General features: G+C 32.9%; 5 protein-coding genes across 11 annotated transcripts in view; 3 read left to right on the top strand and 2 right to left on the bottom strand.

Annotated features, from left to right (window-relative positions):
* Window positions 1–1,107: 1,107 nt before the first annotated feature.
* eIF2Bgamma (eukaryotic translation initiation factor 2B subunit gamma) lies at window positions 1,108–2,861 on the bottom strand. 2 transcript variants are annotated; one of them, XM_081985329.1, is made up of 5 exons: window positions 2,568–2,861; window positions 2,177–2,515; window positions 1,611–2,116; window positions 1,329–1,552; window positions 1,108–1,279 (listed from the first exon to the last, which is right to left on the bottom strand). In XM_081985329.1, the coding sequence occupies exons 1-5, from the start codon at window positions 2,725–2,727 to the stop codon at window positions 1,129–1,131; spliced, it is 1,380 nt and encodes a 459-aa protein (XP_081841455.1). In that variant the 5' UTR covers window positions 2,728–2,861; the 3' UTR covers window positions 1,108–1,128. The 2 variants fall into 2 exon arrangements, with proteins under 2 accessions (XP_081841455.1, XP_081841454.1); XM_081985328.1 differs by having other exon boundaries at window positions 1,329–1,558; window positions 2,568–2,859.
* Window positions 2,862–3,106: 245 nt separating this feature from the next.
* Rabex-5 (Rabaptin-5-associated exchange factor for Rab5) lies at window positions 3,107–9,460 on the top strand. 3 transcript variants are annotated; one of them, XM_081985322.1, is made up of 10 exons: window positions 3,107–3,254; window positions 3,323–3,396; window positions 5,425–5,536; window positions 5,935–6,147; window positions 6,200–6,521; window positions 6,853–7,109; window positions 7,162–7,319; window positions 7,755–7,887; window positions 7,944–8,053; window positions 8,104–9,460. In XM_081985322.1, exons 3-10 carry the CDS (start codon window positions 5,443–5,445, stop codon window positions 8,863–8,865), a joined length of 2,049 nt encoding a protein of 682 aa, XP_081841448.1. In that variant the 5' UTR covers window positions 3,107–3,254; window positions 3,323–3,396; window positions 5,425–5,442; the 3' UTR covers window positions 8,866–9,460. The 3 variants fall into 3 exon arrangements, with proteins under 3 accessions (XP_081841448.1, XP_081841449.1, XP_081841446.1); XM_081985323.1 differs by having other exon boundaries at window positions 3,180–3,269; XM_081985320.1 differs by lacking the exons at window positions 3,107–3,254; window positions 3,323–3,396 and having other exon boundaries at window positions 4,867–5,536.
* Window positions 9,461–9,776: 316 nt separating this feature from the next.
* Window positions 9,777–12,310, top strand: LOC145732821 (luciferin sulfotransferase-like). Of its 2 annotated transcripts, none has more exons than XM_081985330.1 (5): window positions 9,777–11,161; window positions 11,225–11,324; window positions 11,374–11,629; window positions 11,682–12,026; window positions 12,080–12,310. In XM_081985330.1, exons 1-5 carry the CDS (start codon window positions 10,978–10,980, stop codon window positions 12,245–12,247), a joined length of 1,053 nt encoding a protein of 350 aa, XP_081841456.1. In that variant the 5' UTR covers window positions 9,777–10,977; the 3' UTR covers window positions 12,248–12,310. The 2 variants fall into 2 exon arrangements, with proteins under 2 accessions (XP_081841456.1, XP_081841457.1); XM_081985331.1 differs by having other exon boundaries at window positions 11,225–11,346; window positions 11,393–11,629.
* Window positions 12,311–12,756: 446 nt separating this feature from the next.
* LOC145732823 (luciferin sulfotransferase-like) lies at window positions 12,757–14,316 on the top strand. Its single transcript, XM_081985334.1, is given in 7 exon segments — window positions 12,757–13,262; window positions 13,343–13,439; window positions 13,488–13,548; window positions 13,550–13,669; window positions 13,724–13,844; window positions 13,897–14,038; window positions 14,040–14,316. Coding segments are annotated over 7 exon segments (975 nt in total). The 5' UTR covers window positions 12,757–13,072; the 3' UTR covers window positions 14,284–14,316.
* The window catches only part of cv-2 (crosveinless 2-secreting protein), a 54,194-nt gene continuing 52,488 nt past the window's right edge, over window positions 14,310–16,015 (bottom strand). For all 3 annotated transcript variants that reach the window (XM_081985325.1, XM_081985324.1, XM_081985326.1), the window contains one exon: window positions 14,310–16,011. In XM_081985325.1, the coding sequence (XP_081841451.1) occupies window positions 15,846–16,011 (166 nt within the window). In that variant the 3' untranslated portion in view covers window positions 14,310–15,845. The remainder of the gene's footprint in view (window positions 16,012–16,015) is intronic.

Below are 16,015 nucleotides of genomic sequence, written 5' to 3'. Positions count from 1 at the left end.
ATTTACTTCCAAATAAAATAAAAATAATGTTTTAATAACATGCGTATTACTACAGTTTTGAATAGATAATAACACCCACTATCTACCTCGTGAGTAATGAGTATAGGTTCACGGGTTCAGCCCACCCGCGGGCACCACCGATATACCTATTAATAGTATATTACGTAACTAGTGCTGTAAGAAGCATTTTACGCACGATATGGAAAATCTACCCATGGGTGCGTAAAATGTCTTAGAGCACGTGTGACGTACTATACTTTACCTACGACCAAGTGTAAAATTCTGGATTTCACAACTCATATAATTTTTTTATAAAAAAATATCTTTTCAACACATTAACACCTACTTGTACTAATCATAGGAATTGTGCTACTAAAGAAAAAAATAATAATGTAATAAAAAAATTCACAAAAACATGTTACCTAATTGTAAGTGTTGTTCTTAAAATAATGATTTATGGTTAATATTACAGTTACTCAGGACAAATGGCGTATCTGTTTTATTGCTTGTTGAGACTTAGGCAAGTGTAACATTACTGCTATTATACACCTCAGTTGAATTATTATTGGTATTAGAAGTAATACTTTCAGTAGCATTACTTGATGTATTTGCTATTGCAATGATATTCTAGACAAACCGGAATTTATACTCAAAACTTCTTCAAAATATTTACCTTCCTATGGCGACGTAAAAGTACAGTGTTATTCCTATTTACTCTGCCATCTCAATTTACTTTGATTTAGATATTATTTGTGAGTAATTGCTGTCATTACATATGCTTCTTGAATAACATACCATTAAGACACAAGAAACTTAATAAGAACCAAATTAAACGGTATTTCTTTCAGCTAAAATAAGCTAGGTACCCTAAAAGTATATAATTTCGTTAAAAGCAGTTCAACGACTGAAAAAACTGTCAATCATCTACCAATTGCAACTACTTTTGTTAAGTAATTAAAAAATCAATTACAATTATTGTTTTTGTAAAGTAATTCAATTAGAGAGTAGTTTAATTACTTGAAAGTAATTGAATTACATTTTTCAATTAAAGTAATCCAACTATCAACAGTTCTGTTTACTATAAAGGAAGATAAAACAATATAGCCATTTTCTGTAAAGATTTTTTATTCAAAAATGCATTAACGCTTCAGTTAGTAATTCGTTGGTATTTTCCGATCCCTCCGGAACTAAATGACTATGTCCCACAATACAATTTTTTAGCTTGCTTCCACTTTCAATTACGGCGCTGTCGCATACTATACAGTTTTCCAAAGCCACCCTGTAAAATAACAATTATTTTACATAAACTTGTTAAAAATTATACTAACTTTTCCTTGATGACCACATTGTGCATTACAATGCTGTTGAACACACGACTGAAACTATTCACCACGGTTTTTGAACCAATAATGGCGTTTTTAAATGAAGTTTTTTCATTCAGAGTAGCACCTTCCCAAATTACACATTTATCATCAATTTGGTTGGACTTTACCTCTGCTTTGGGGTTGATATTTAACAGTTTCTTGCCACTTGAAACTTTAGTCCACAATTGCTGAATCTGAAGAGAGTTTTACATGAATTAATTTTTTTTCCAAAATCTATTGACTCACCTTTCCATTAATTGACCAATAAGCTGGCAAAGTGTTGACTCTAATTCCTACTGATCCTTTTGGGGCAATGCATGCATAACACCTTATGGTGTCATTATGGTAGGTAGGCTTTGAATCACCTATATGATCATTGTAAGATGACAGATCTCTAACAGCCAAACTTAGTTCATCTTCCTTGGCAAAACTAAATATATCCTGAGGATCACTAGTGTTTATAACTGATACATTTGTATCTACACTTTTGGGTGGTTTTGAAAGCTGTCTCTTTACAATATAAGGGATAAGTTCTCCTTTGAGTGAAGTGAAGTTTTCTTCACTTTTTAGATATTCAATTACCCAGTGCTTGAGCACATAAATATGAGAGTCTATTAATGAGCTGTGAATTTTAATGTTGGGATGCTTTCTAAACAAACTTATAGGCAGAGACACTTCAGTTTCAAAATCACTGGCAGATGCTATAAATACCAGACGGTTGGTTTGTTCATCTATTCCAATTAGGTCTCTCTCTAAGGCAGACATACAACCACTTGAGTCTCAATTTAGCATTATCTTGACTCAACACTTACCAGGTTTATGTTTAGATTTAGGTCCAGGCAAAGCCAGAGCTTCTGCATTGTTACTTGGAAACAACAGTGTTGCCACTGATGCATCATGTTTCCTGAATAAATTTAGCACCCCACCAAGGTTTACATCAGTTATTATATCACAAGAGACAACTAACACATCTGCCTTGAGCTTTTCCTGCACCTCTTTCATTCTCAAACTTTCTGCAGTTCCCATATCATCAGCATCTTCCAAAATTGACACCAAATCCACTTTAATATCAAGATCCCCACTTTCAATTTCCTTTTCTATAGCATTTTGAATTTCAGCCTTTTGATTTTCCAGTACTACCAGTATTACTTCTAAAAATTAACACTATTGAAGTGCATTTTATACTGTAGGGAAAATGTTTACCTGTAAACCCGGAATTTTGCAACTTATTCAAAGTATACCAAATAAGAGGTTTGGGGCCTATGGGAAGTAAACATTTGGGTTGTCCAGATGTGATTTCCAACATTCGGGAACCCTTTCCAGCAGCAAGAACCACCACTTGAAATTCAGCTTGAACCGTCATATTGAAGAACTAACTTACACAAAACTAAATATTTTTAAATAATTTAATAAAAAGTCAAAAAAGTAGATATAAATAATTAATTGAGAAATGTTTTTTTATCAACAGGGAAAGGGAAGGAGGAAAACCAAAGTTTGAGGTTATAGCCGGCGTATTCGTTTTCAAGCTGCATTGTGCGTGCAGCGCCTTTTCGACGTCACGATGACGTAATTTGGGAAAACCATAATATGACCAACTGTCAAATACGTCATTGTGACGTCAAAAGCGTTCTGCTCGCTCCATAGAGCGTAAAAACAAATGCGGCCTTCGATAATGTAGCATGGACATTCATATCACGTGATTGCCTTCATTAGCTGTAACGTGGAGTCATATGATACTTGCGAAATTCTTCTTTACCTACCGCCAGGTATCATCACTGACAGTCTGGTCAGCTGTTTTGTTTGTTGACATGGTTTTTGACCCACTTTTCAATTATTATTTTAATTATTAAAGATTAAAATATAAAAACATACTAAAAACCAAAAAGACAGGTAATAAATGTGCCAGTATGTTAATATAAAAGCTCTATTTACTTATATGTAAATTTTTCGTGTTTCAGACTTTAGTTATTATAGCATCACCCTACAACAAATACAATATCAGACTGATAATTAAAAAAAAAATAGCTATAAAGTAAGTATTAAAACCACTATTACTCCTATTGGTATATTGTTAAGAATACAATAGTTATAAGCCAGTTTTTGACATATTTATTTGATACATTTTTAAACATTTTGATGATTGCTATCAACCTTATATTACATCAGTAGTTATGGTAGTTTAAAGTTATGTTTTTTTAGTATACCACACTATCACATTGCACAGTAGGCCTGCATTAAGGACAAGCCATTATTTTTCCACCAAAAGAGGGAAGTACAAAATAGCCCTCTGTAATACATTTTTTCGACGACTTACTTTGAAAGTACCTCATGTACGCTTCCATTTAGAAGCAGAAAGGGGTTATTTGCCGCGCGCGAGCAGAAAGAGAGATTTTCTGCTCTAGAGCGTTTTCGCTTTCTACTAACAATCTACTCACCAACTTTTTTCGGCGTTTCCATAACAACGCTTGACATACCTGTTTGAAATAACCACATTCCGTCAAAGTGATTTATCGGTGACAATGAGTTCGAGCGACGAAAATGATGTGAGTTGTCCTTCTAATCCACCCCACAGCAGTCGTCGAAAAAATATCGTCTATATTTCGAGCCAAAAGTACTTTTGCCGCTTTTACATGATTGCAGCGTTCGGCTTTGCCTCAAGCTGCAAATTTCATGTGCAAGCGGCAAATATATACTTTCCGCTCTTAATATAGAATATACTATTTATTAAGGTTTACAAATATTCTCACCCAACCAGTTAAAATTATTTCTGCCAGAAAAAACTATGTATAACTTACTCTCTTTGGCAAAGAAAAGTACATTTTTATTTGCAGATTATGCATAGAAACAAGAAACCTATAAATACTACTTACAATAGATGTTTTCTTTTAGTAGAAATTGAAAAGGAACATGTTTGTTTAACATGCTTAACTATCAGTTTGGCTAAGTTTTCAGACAATTAACTCATAACTATGATAATACTTCAAGTCATAATAAATATGAATTAGGTATTCTTAAATTTATTGGTTTTACAAAATCAAACTTTATTATCAGTTAAATGACACAAAGAACCTCTGCTTGGTTTCATTTGAACTTCGCCATCTTTTATTTGCTTTTGTGTGTAAAAATAAAAATTGGATTGCCCAACTGTTATTTATTTGATATTATAGTCCTAATTGTTTAGCTGATATGACTAGTACACCAAATTGTGGGAAGGCATTTATTTGTGAAACAATAAAATTTTTGTATGCATTTCTGCCTAGGAGATTAGTTTTGGTGACTCTATTAAGGCCAAAATCAGATAATAGAATTTTTGAAATTATTTTATCAGGCAAAAGGTCAAAGTCTCATTACCAATATCAGAACTCCATTAAAGGGTAATTGAAATTCATTCAAGTATTACTGATAACACCATAAATTTCTAGTAGGACCTAGGTAATATGTAATCGACAATTATTCTGTTATGAGTCAGATGTATTGTATAAAATTCTTTGTTTAAAGAGATAAAATCCAGTCTGTGGTTGATAGAAACATCAGTCAAATTTTAGATGTGTGCACTTGAATTTATTTGCCTAATTAGTTTACAGCACTTTTGCCAGTCGTTTTTATTTTATGGGCAAGGCCGACAGGGCTTAGTTGTCGCTAATATAAAATCAGAAAAATTGTGTTTTGTCCGTCAGATCGTGAAAAATTGTTGCTGGCACCCAAATGGCTGATCCTGGAGAGTGTGAAACGTGTTCTTTAGCTAATGCAGTGATAAGAGCTTGTAGTGCCAAGGAAATCGGTTCTGCATTGAAATATTCACAATTTCCGATAGTGCATTTGCTAATGAAGGAACTCAACTTGTGTGCTTATAATCCTATTTTTGTACCTCCATGGTAGACATTTATTAGTATAATAGTGGGTTGCTTGTCTTATACTTATAAGTGCATAAAAAAATGTAAAAAAGTTTCAAATTGTGCGTTAACTAGTTGTTTTCCTAGTTAATTAACAGACTATTTTAATTTGATTTCTTTTAAATAACCTGTGTAACATGCCGGTTATACCAATTATGCCCTTGCAGAGATCCTATAAGTACATAATGTACGCAACCAAGCAGCCATCCTTGAGGATAAATCAAGCAGATTTAAAGTGTAAAACTGGCTGTGGTTATTTTGGAAATGCTGACTGGAATGGTAAGTTAATTTCTTTTTAAATTATTTGTACTGGTCAATAATAAATTGATATAAAGTGTGTAGTAAGGTCCAGCAAGGCTAATGTTGAGGCTACTTCATACTTTTGGACTTGACCTAAGAAACTTTGTAATGATTTCTAGTAAACATCATCATAATTAACTTTGGTTGCATCTAGTTTTTGTTATTACTCAGCGAAATTTTTATGTTAATATTGCTAATATTGGTAATGACTATTATTATGCAATTTTGGTGATTATATTTCTTTGTTTGATAGCAATGTTAAGACAGTACAGAGGCAAACACATTAACGATTGTTATTTAAATATACACAACTTTGATTAATGACCGCGCGTTTTCTAAAAAGACCAGGATGTAAAAATATTTATGACAATTTTCAGGTTACTGTTCAAAATGTTACCGAGGTCAAATGGAAGTGGAGAGACAGAAAAAGTCCAAATATACCCATGGACATTCCTCAAGTCATGGAGAATCATCTAGAAACCAAGTTTCCGGATTTACCAAGTTCGAGGAAAAGAAGAAACAACAAACCGACAAGAAAACAAAATATCTGAAAAGCTTACCGGTTTTCAGAAAGTCTTCAAGTATGAAAGGTAAATTGTAGTAACTACTTATGATACATTGAATAATGTCTTGTAACAATAGAATCGGGCCGTCCAGAAAAGTATCTGAACATCCGTCAAGCTAATCCGGACGCAGATAAACTTATGACAGAGTTTCTGTCCAAGTATGGGCATTTAGGAGAAGCGGTTCGGAAAGATTTCTTTAAGTGCATTCAACATTTTACTGGACGACTGATCAATCTGGATTCCAAACCCATTGACGAATTAGCTGAACTTGCTCAGAAATATTACAACTTGTATAATGTTAGAATTAATGATAATCCGGATTATCATAATTTGAGTGCGGATTTGAAATCAGATTTGGAGGACTTTTTCGAAAAATACAGCATGGTCAGCTTATACAGGTAATCTTTTTAAACATTACATAATCATTGATCATTATTGTCACGTTTGTTAATTAAGTAATCATTGATAACATTATTGTAAAAGTTGGTTCACGTGTCGGGATTTTAAATAATAGAAAGTGATATTATCTTTTGTGGGGGTCTGGACTTTAATACCTTAATTTTTTTTGCAAGTTCCGGATATATTACCTTGATTTAATGTACTTTTGTTATTTTTATCTATTGTGTTGTAATCCTTAATAAATAATTGCATTACAAAATTTTCTAAGGCCGCAGTTACTGCGACTAATTACATTGTTCCTTCCAATTCAAGGTTGTTTTAAATTTTCAGTATACTGTTTTGTCCATCGTTTACAAACGACGAGGAAAAAGACTTATCAATCCAAGATCGTATAAGAAAACTTAACTGGGTGAATGCAAACCACTTGGATTGTTGCATCAACGAAACTAGCTTAGAGGTTAGGGATTTGGTTTATACCGCAATTACAGATTTGCTTGGCATGGATTCCGTGAAAGCACCACAGGAAAAGCTTCAGTGCGTCGTTAAATGTTGCCGGAGTGTTGTGGAAGTCTTACAACATTGCCAGGGTTCGTTTATTAATGAAATTTTCAAAAATAGTTGCAATAATGATTATTTTAGGTGGGCCTGTAAGTGCCGATGAATTTTTACCTGCTCTTATATTCGTCGTTTTAAAAGCCAATCCAGCTAGACTAAAAAGTAATATACTTTATGTTACGAGGTTTTGTAAGGAATCAAGATTAATGCAGGGCGAAGGCGGATATTATTTTACAAATTTGGTATGCTAATAAAATAATTTATTTAGGGTTATATCCACCCAAATCGTTCATTAGAAGTTGATTTGGATTAAGTATTCATAGAAATTTGAAAGTTTGCAGTTAAGAGATACATGATGTATGCTATATTTTAAATCTTTCTGTCACTTCCCGTTCAACCGGAAGTAGATCAACGTGCTTATTTTAAACAGAACACCCTGAATAATATTTTCGATTTATTATGTTCTTAGATTTTGAAGTGTCATAACTCCTAAACAGAATGAGATAACATTTAATTTTTCTATCTCATTTTGGTTAAAATTTAAAAATGTTATTTTTCAAACGTTGCATTGCAGATAGTTGTAATTCTATCAGAACAGACCTAAAGTTTTAATAAACGGTTTGGATGGCTATAACCCTGTATACAGTGTAATATAATTTTTTTTAAAACTATTTTAGTGTTGTGCTGTATCGTTTATTGAGAATCTAACCGCCGAGTCTCTTAACATGCCAGAACATGAATTTGATGCTTATATGACTGGGAAAATTGCTACGGTCAGTTCATGGGATTCTGGTCTGTTTGCATGTGAAGGTAAATTTTACTAATAAACTTGTGATAGAATAAAAGTAAGAATTATCTTTTTGAAGGAATGCATCAACATCGTGAGCATTTGGCTATACTGAAGAATTTGAAAGAGCGAAATAACACCATACAGGAAGAACGAAAAAAATTGGAAGAAAGTATGAGGAAACTGAAGGTAATTTGTTTGTACTTGTTGTGGCTTAATTTAATTTTTTCATTATTTAGGAAGAAGTTACTACTGGAGCAGTATCCGCACTCGAACGTACACCTTTAATAATAAAGCCGCGTAATACTCCAGCTCCGTTTTTAAACGCCAGTAAACCGAGTACAGGCTCACTTATGGCAAATGTAGCTCTAGCGATTCGGAACACTGCTCAAAATAAAGAGAAAAGTAAATTAAATCTGGATATAACACCATTCATAAACTTGGAAACTGACAATCCAGAAACATTGAAAAAATCACCTTCAGCTGAGGCTTTGAGTCCACTTAACGATAACAGTTTGGAGGGTTTGACACCGGACGATAACAGCATTCTAGGACTCTCCAAAGTGAATTACGACATAGACTTTTCGGACTTGAGCGCCGAAAACAGCCTGGCGGAAGCACTAACCCCACAAAAACGGGGTTCGCCTTCATTGAGCTTCACTCCGGATCCTTTTAGCCCTATTGGGGATTCCTGCAATATCACTCAAGAGCCATTAATACCTTCTACAGTGCCATTACACATACCACCGGATAACGACAGTAAGAAAGTCAAAGACGAACTGGTCCTACCTTTTTTGGAGGATTTAGCGAGCGATAGTCGTGAAGAAACTCTTATTGATAAGGTCGAATCTACTCCAACAATTGATTTGCCTGCACCGATAAATCCGACTAAAACCCAGTACTTTTCTATACAAGGTTCCAAAATTCCAAGCATTCCTTGTAACACTGGAGATTTTTATTCGTTAGATGTTGAACCATCTTCATCTTTTAAAGGATCATAAAGTATTCGCTTGTTACGACAAAAATAAGTTTTACCAGCTCTGACACTACAGAAATTATCTTAATATATTTATTCATGCCAAATGATAACCCGAAAATTTGTATTAAACATTAAGATTCTTCTTAAGTCATTCTATAAAGATGTCAAATCTGGTGAGCGTTGGGGCCAGTCCAATACAACAATTTAGTTTAGTATTTAAATCCTCTTTGACATGTATTAATCTCTTTTGCTTGAAAATATACTATAACTTGTACCAGTTATTATCGTAATGTTTGTCATTGTGTAAAAAATATTCGGATTATCTTACTTTTCACGATTCATCGTACAATTAGCCAATTCCAGTAAAAAAGTTTGTATAATTTTTTTAAAACAATTTACAACTAATAGAAATACATCACTTATTCTGTTTTTCAAAAAGTTATTAGTTTAATTACTATTTAAAAATAAGTACATATGTGTTTACTTGCAGGTAAAAGAGTGATTTCATTGTTTGAAATAATTTCTTGTAGTTTTTCTAGTTTTTGGAATTTTACTGTTTTATTTATTAGGTATTGCAATCAGTTCACGACTGTTATTAATAAAAAAAAACAATCAAACTTGTTGTATTGATAAAGTTCAAATTGCCTTAACAATAATTTTTTATGGGCTCAAACTAGAGACCCTCCAATTGGGTTGAGGGATTTGCGAGGTGCTGGAGTTTTGAAATGATGACACTTATTGTCAATTGTATCACGTATATTACATTTTGATTACACGTAGTGATTCTTGAGCAATAGGTAAGGTAAACTAGAGTAAAGTGCTAGAACTTTAGCAGGGTCAGAGATAAGTTGCCTTATAGCAAGAGTTCCTTCAAAGTGAAGGACTGGATTGGTTTGTGAGAAAGGGTAAAATATGGATAGGTTGCAAATAGCAAGAGTACCTTTCAAAGTGAAAGATTGGATTGGTTTCTTAGTAGAAGGATTTCTGAGAAAGAGTAAAATATAGATAGGTTGCAAATAGTAAGAGTACCTTTCAAAGTGAAGGATTTGGGTTTTTTTTTGGTTGATCCTCTTATTGTAACAGCGTTACTTGTTACGGGATTGTGAGCTGGGTTTAGAGAGAATAAATTATCTATAATTTCGTCATGTGTTAATTCGGTTTCCTACATCCGTCCAAATGGGCCATCTGGGATAACCTTAAACAAAGAGGACTGGAAAGAATCGTATTTTTCATTGTGCTAAAATATGAAACAGTGAAGCAACGGATAAGTTTTATTGCATCACGTGCGAAAGTGACCGTTTTGGGTAAAAAATAACTGTGTTAAAGAAGTTAGAATTTGAAAGAAATATTGCTGAATTCTACAAAATGGTTCGTAAATCTACATTTGATGGGTTGTAAATGAAATAACTGCTCCTGGGACACATCTAGCATTGATTAATAAATTGTTGGACTTTGACACTTGTCTTATTCAACCTGTATTTATTCAATGTTTAATTCGTTAAATGGAAAGTTTCAATTGCCATATTAAATAGTTGATTATGTGTTAAAAATTCATTTAGAGAGCAGTAAATGTATTAGTGGATTCAAATAGTAGTTTTTTGTCCGTACGTTTAAAACTATACAACTCTAGTATAAACTGCTCATGGAAAAGGTCGATACAGCATGATTTTTGGCAAATTTTCAACTAGAGAATTAGAGCCAGGGATGTGTGTGATTTCTTCACCGATATACAGGGTAAACAAAAATGCTGCAAATTTCTGAAATTTCAATCCAGCGCATTTGATAGCTGAGTTAATTTTAGAACATTCTTTCTTATTTCATGGGTTTGGTTGATATTTCGAGACATGTTTGGGGGTTTTTCAACGTCTACAACAGACTTGATTTTCAATAAAATTTTAAATATGAATCTTACGCCCAAACTTTCCTGTAATCATCTATACCCAATCTCGTCGAACATGCATTTTGTGACCTTTCTTGACACTTTCCAAGTTACAGAAAATAAAATGTGCAAGAGAAATCTGTTGATGTACTGGAGAAAGTACTATAATTGAGAAGGGAGATCTGAAAATTGTCACAGTTTTGATTGCATCGCCATTCTAAAGCGATTGGTTTGATTTTAAACAGTATAAACATTATGGCGGAAGAATTGTATTTTATGGAAGAGTTTGGTGGTTGCTGTGTTGCTAATGAAATTAATGACGACTTTAAGTTTAGAGGAAAGTGTTTGTTGCCATCACATTACAAACAGTTTGCAGACAAAATTTTGAAAGCCACTGTACGTAAAGATGATGTTTGGTTGGTTAGTTATCCTAGAACTGGTGAGCTATTAATTATTACAGAATACTTGATGTTGTAATTTTTGATATTGTAAAAAAAAACAGGTTCAACTTGGTGTCAAGAAATGATATGGCTGATCACAAACAATCTTGATTTTCAAACATCACAGAGTACTTTACAACAGCTAAGGGTGCTTCTTATTGAGTATACAATCCAGCATATATTAGTTTCCTCATTTAATAGTCAATTTTAGAACATCATATGCATTGAAGTTCCAGTATGTTGATTCAGTCAAAATGAATGGATTCGACAGTCCAGTACCCAGATACACCCACCTGAAAATGCCTTTTGAATTGCTGCCCGAACATTTGAATGATATTAAAGCAAAACTTGGTCAGGCTTTTAGTGATTCTGTTGGATTTGTGGAATCACTGCCATCTCCTAGATGCATGAGAAGTCACTTGTGTACGCACTTATTGCCTGAAGGAATAGAAACTGTAAAACCCAAGGTTTATTTCCAGTACTAAAAACGGTGCAACAGTCATAAACTATTTATTGCAGGTTATTTATGTGATGAGAGAACCTAAAGATTTGTGTGTCTCCTACTATTTCTACCTTAAAATGGCTCACAACTTTAAAATCGATTTTGAAGGCTTTTGCGAACTATTTATGAACGACGCCCTTCCTCTTGGATCAGTTTTCCATCACTATTTAGATTTCTGGAATAAACGGCACGAACCAAACTATTTGATATTACGTTACGAGGAAATGCTAGCAAATCCTAGAAAAACGATTAAAATAATCGCATCCCACTTAAACAAATCTTTAAACGAGGAAGATATTGATGCTATATGTGAGTTTGTTGCTTTTAACAACATGAAGCAAAACAAATCGTGCAATTTGGAAGTAAGTTTCGAAAACCAGGGTTTTTGGTTGTATGCCTAATGGTTTTATTACAGATTTTGGTGGACAACACGCAAGGAATAGACCATTACAAGAAAACGGATAGTCACTTTATCAGAAAAGGACAAGTGGGTGACTACAAGAATTATATGTCAGAGGAAATGATTGACAGATTTAATAAGTGGATAGAAGCAAATACAAAGGGTACTGATTTAACTTTCTAAGGGCAAATGATAGTTTACTAGAAAAAAGTCTGTAGTTATTGAAATATAAACTGTTTAATATTGCGCTATTGTTTTTTTTCTTTCAAATTACGTCAAAACCAATTAAACACTCTACAACATAATCCTTTATAAACAGAACTGGGAACAGAGAAGAACAGAACTTTTGGTTAGCTTAACAATAAGTTTAACTGTAAATATCTCAGAAACGTTACTAATTTTCTAGGGACAATTTAAGCTCATTTGAAAGCCGTGTTTGTGCAATCCAAAGTCGTTATAATATACAGGGTGTCCCATTCAAAATAGTTGATTTTACTTTTACAGCTCTCTGGTTAGGTTAAATGCAATGTTGACCTCAAATATCTCAAAAACCCTAAACATTGTGTATAGGCAATATATTAGGTCACTTTATAGCTCTTAGTGTGTGCAACCGATTAATGGCCCTAAAATATACAGGGTGTGTTCCATTTAAAATGTTCGACTTTTTTCTCCGCTTGTACCTAAAGCTACATTCCAAATTCCAATAATTATAATATTATATTCAGCTCTTGTCTGGAAATTTTTCAAAAAACAATAAAATTCCTAGATCTTAAGTATATTGAATTAATATTTATTGTATTTGCACTGTTAATTCTTTCTTAATAATATAAACGCTTTCTTCAATGTAATGTAATTCGAATAAGTTGAAATTATAAGGAAGCTAGTACTAGAATACTGTCCTTTCTAAAATCTACTTGTCCTTGAGTGTCACGTGCGGGAAGTTCTTATAAATTACGAAAATTTCAACAAACTAGTAGAATTTGTTTTGACCACCGATTTAACCAGAATATGGTTGCAGACACTATGAAGTCCAAATTGGACGAAATTTTACAAAATTACTTTACCAACAGTTTCCGGAAAGGATACATTACAACCAAAGGAGTTACGATGCCTTTGAGGTTCACAGAAATGGAGGAGGAGATTTTCAATTGGAATGTTAACGAAGAGGATGTTTGGATTTGCAGTTTTCCTAAAACTGGTTAGTTTTCAACTCCTTTTTGCCTATTAATTTATCAAATAATAACTGCTTTAAGAATAACACTCATATTTTGGTTGCAGGTACAACATGGACTCAAGAAATGGTTTGGATGATTTTAAACGAGCTGAATTTTGATAAAGGCAAAACTAACCTATGTGCACGGTCACCATTTTTAGAGTAAGTAATTCTTACTCAATTAATCTAGAATCACTGAAATCTTTATAGAGTGTCAGCCCTTTTCGATTCCCGTCAACTGATGAAAGATATAGAAGGATTTGTACCTCCTGCCTTTCCTCATCGATTCACTGGAGTTTGTTAAAAATCAAAAAAACCCCGTATGTATTAAAACACACCTACCTTTCAACTTATTACCGAAGGAGATTCAGAGTGGAGCAAAAAAACCCAAGGTGAGAATTACCAATTAGTTTTCTCATACCAACAATAATGCAACTTTGTTGTAGATCATATACATTAGCAGAAACCCAAAAGACACTTGCACTTCGTATTATCATCATGCAAAGCTTTTGGAAGGCTATACAGGGAATTTCGAAGACTTTTGTCAACTTTTCTTAGCTGGAAAATGTGAGAATTTTTTAAGTAATATGCGAAATAGTGCAAAATAATGATGTTTCAGTGTGTTTTGCGCCTTACTGGAACCACGTTCTTCCATTCTGGACTAGTCGTAACAAATCGAATTTACTTTTGCTTACGTACGAGGAAATGAAGCATGATCTTCCCTCCGTTATACAAAAAACCGCTCATTTTCTGGACAAAAACGTCGACAGAAGAAATTGAGAAATTAACTGAACATTTGAGTTTTGATAGCATGAAACGCACCCATCAGTACTATGAATTGGTTACGGAGATGAATAAGAAGTTCAAATTGATCGACTATGAGGGACAGTTTATGAGATCTGGATGTGTTGGAGGTTATAAAGAAGCTATGACTCCACAAATGAGTTTCCAGTTTGATCAGTGGATAAAGGAGAATGTTAATAACACAGATTTTACCTTGAATTAGGTTAAATTAATAAAAAAACACAAATATTGTGCATATTAATTTATTCAATATTTAGTTATACGTAGCTAGAGGTATTTTTTTAACAAGAACATTACGAAATTATAAAATGCTAATAATAAATTAATATTAAAACACAAATTGAGGGTAAGTCTTAGCGGAACTAGAGTTAATCATTAAAGTACAAAAAAAATGTACAAAGTGAAGTGTGTTAATATAAACAATTATACATTAATAAAAGTAGTTTCGTACAATCTATATGGCTTACACATTAATAAATTCATCAAGTACCAAGTTAAGTAATAAAATACACAAGAAATAGGAACCGAACATATCAAATAATTTCTGCTTTTATAGATACACAATTATTTCAATGCTACTATACAACATTTTTTAGGTTTCCAAAACTTTCTATCACTAAATTTATCATGCTTGTAGGTATATGAGAGTGTTTAACAAAATCTAATACAAATATAGCTCGTAGGAACAGGAAATATTAAACACAAATTTACGCCAATATTTTGCCAGGCGATTTAGGAGATCTATATTATTATATAAAAACCCTTAAACATACTTATATTTCACTAATTGTAAAAAAAAACTTAATAACCAATAAGACGACAATTATGCATACTAAAACGTATATACCAAATAATTGTTTAAAAAATAAAACAATAGGTGAAAATATTAAATGAGAATGAAACCTGCGTATTCGTAAAATTTCTTTGGCAAATAAATAATATAAATGTTAGTTTAAATATTGTTAATCCAAATGCTAAACATGAGTTCTGACTAATTTTTTGAGTGTGAAACTATGGCAAATTTTTTTAGTTAGAGAGACTTTATCATTGTTTAGTTACTAAAATAAATGCAACAAATGTAATAAAAATATAAAACGGAATGTGCCTTTAAATAGGGAACGTTTCGGCAATTGTATGGGGAGAATCAAACCAAATTAGAATGACGTCAGAACTAGTTGCCAGAATGCCAATTAAAGAAAAAAAATTCGTTTGAGTTTTAGTATAGATCGATACAAAAACAACCTTATAGCCGGAAAATCAGTTTTTTACCTAAATACACAAAATGTCCCAACGACAGAGTAAAAAATCTTTTACTGAAAACTTATGTGTTTTATCGTTGGGACACCCTCTGTATGTATAAGTAGAATTTTTTAAGAAAAAACTGTCTATAATATTCATTACAATATTTTCTGTCTGTATCTTAGCAACTAAAGCGTTTAGAGTGTACCTATTTTACTACAACTCTGTAATTATTTTATTATATAACTGACCTAACTTAATACAATACGATCACGTGTTTTGTGCTTGCTTGGATAATTTTGATGGACGGTCTAGTTCATATTACTCACCAGATAAAGTGGATTATAAAATACCATGCAATCACAAAAACCATGCCATCAAACTCTCAAATAAATAAACCTCAAACCCTGTGAGACATCACTATATACAAATAATATACCTATACAGATCCGGACTTTATTCTACTCGGCAACATTTCGAAATACTGAAAATGACTAGCGGACTAAGTTAAACATTAAAAACTGTTTAAACTACAGGGATGGGCTTGCGAGATTGCAAAACGATGTTTTTAGGCACATTAACGTAACGTAGAAATTCTTCGGTTGAAGAATATTTTGAGTGTTTGCGAGATTTTGGCCGATGAATTTTATGAAGCGTTTTGCGAGATGACTGCGCGTTGCACTGGAAATAACTGC

Source organism: Ips typographus, linkage group LG8 (assembly GCF_016097725.1).
Source record: "Ips typographus isolate SLU linkage group LG8, UJ_Ityp_2.0, whole genome shotgun sequence".
NCBI classification, from domain to species: Eukaryota; Metazoa; Arthropoda; class Insecta; order Coleoptera; family Curculionidae; genus Ips; species Ips typographus.
Note: the sequence above shows the minus strand (reverse complement) of the source record. Positions and strands in the feature narration are given on the sequence as shown.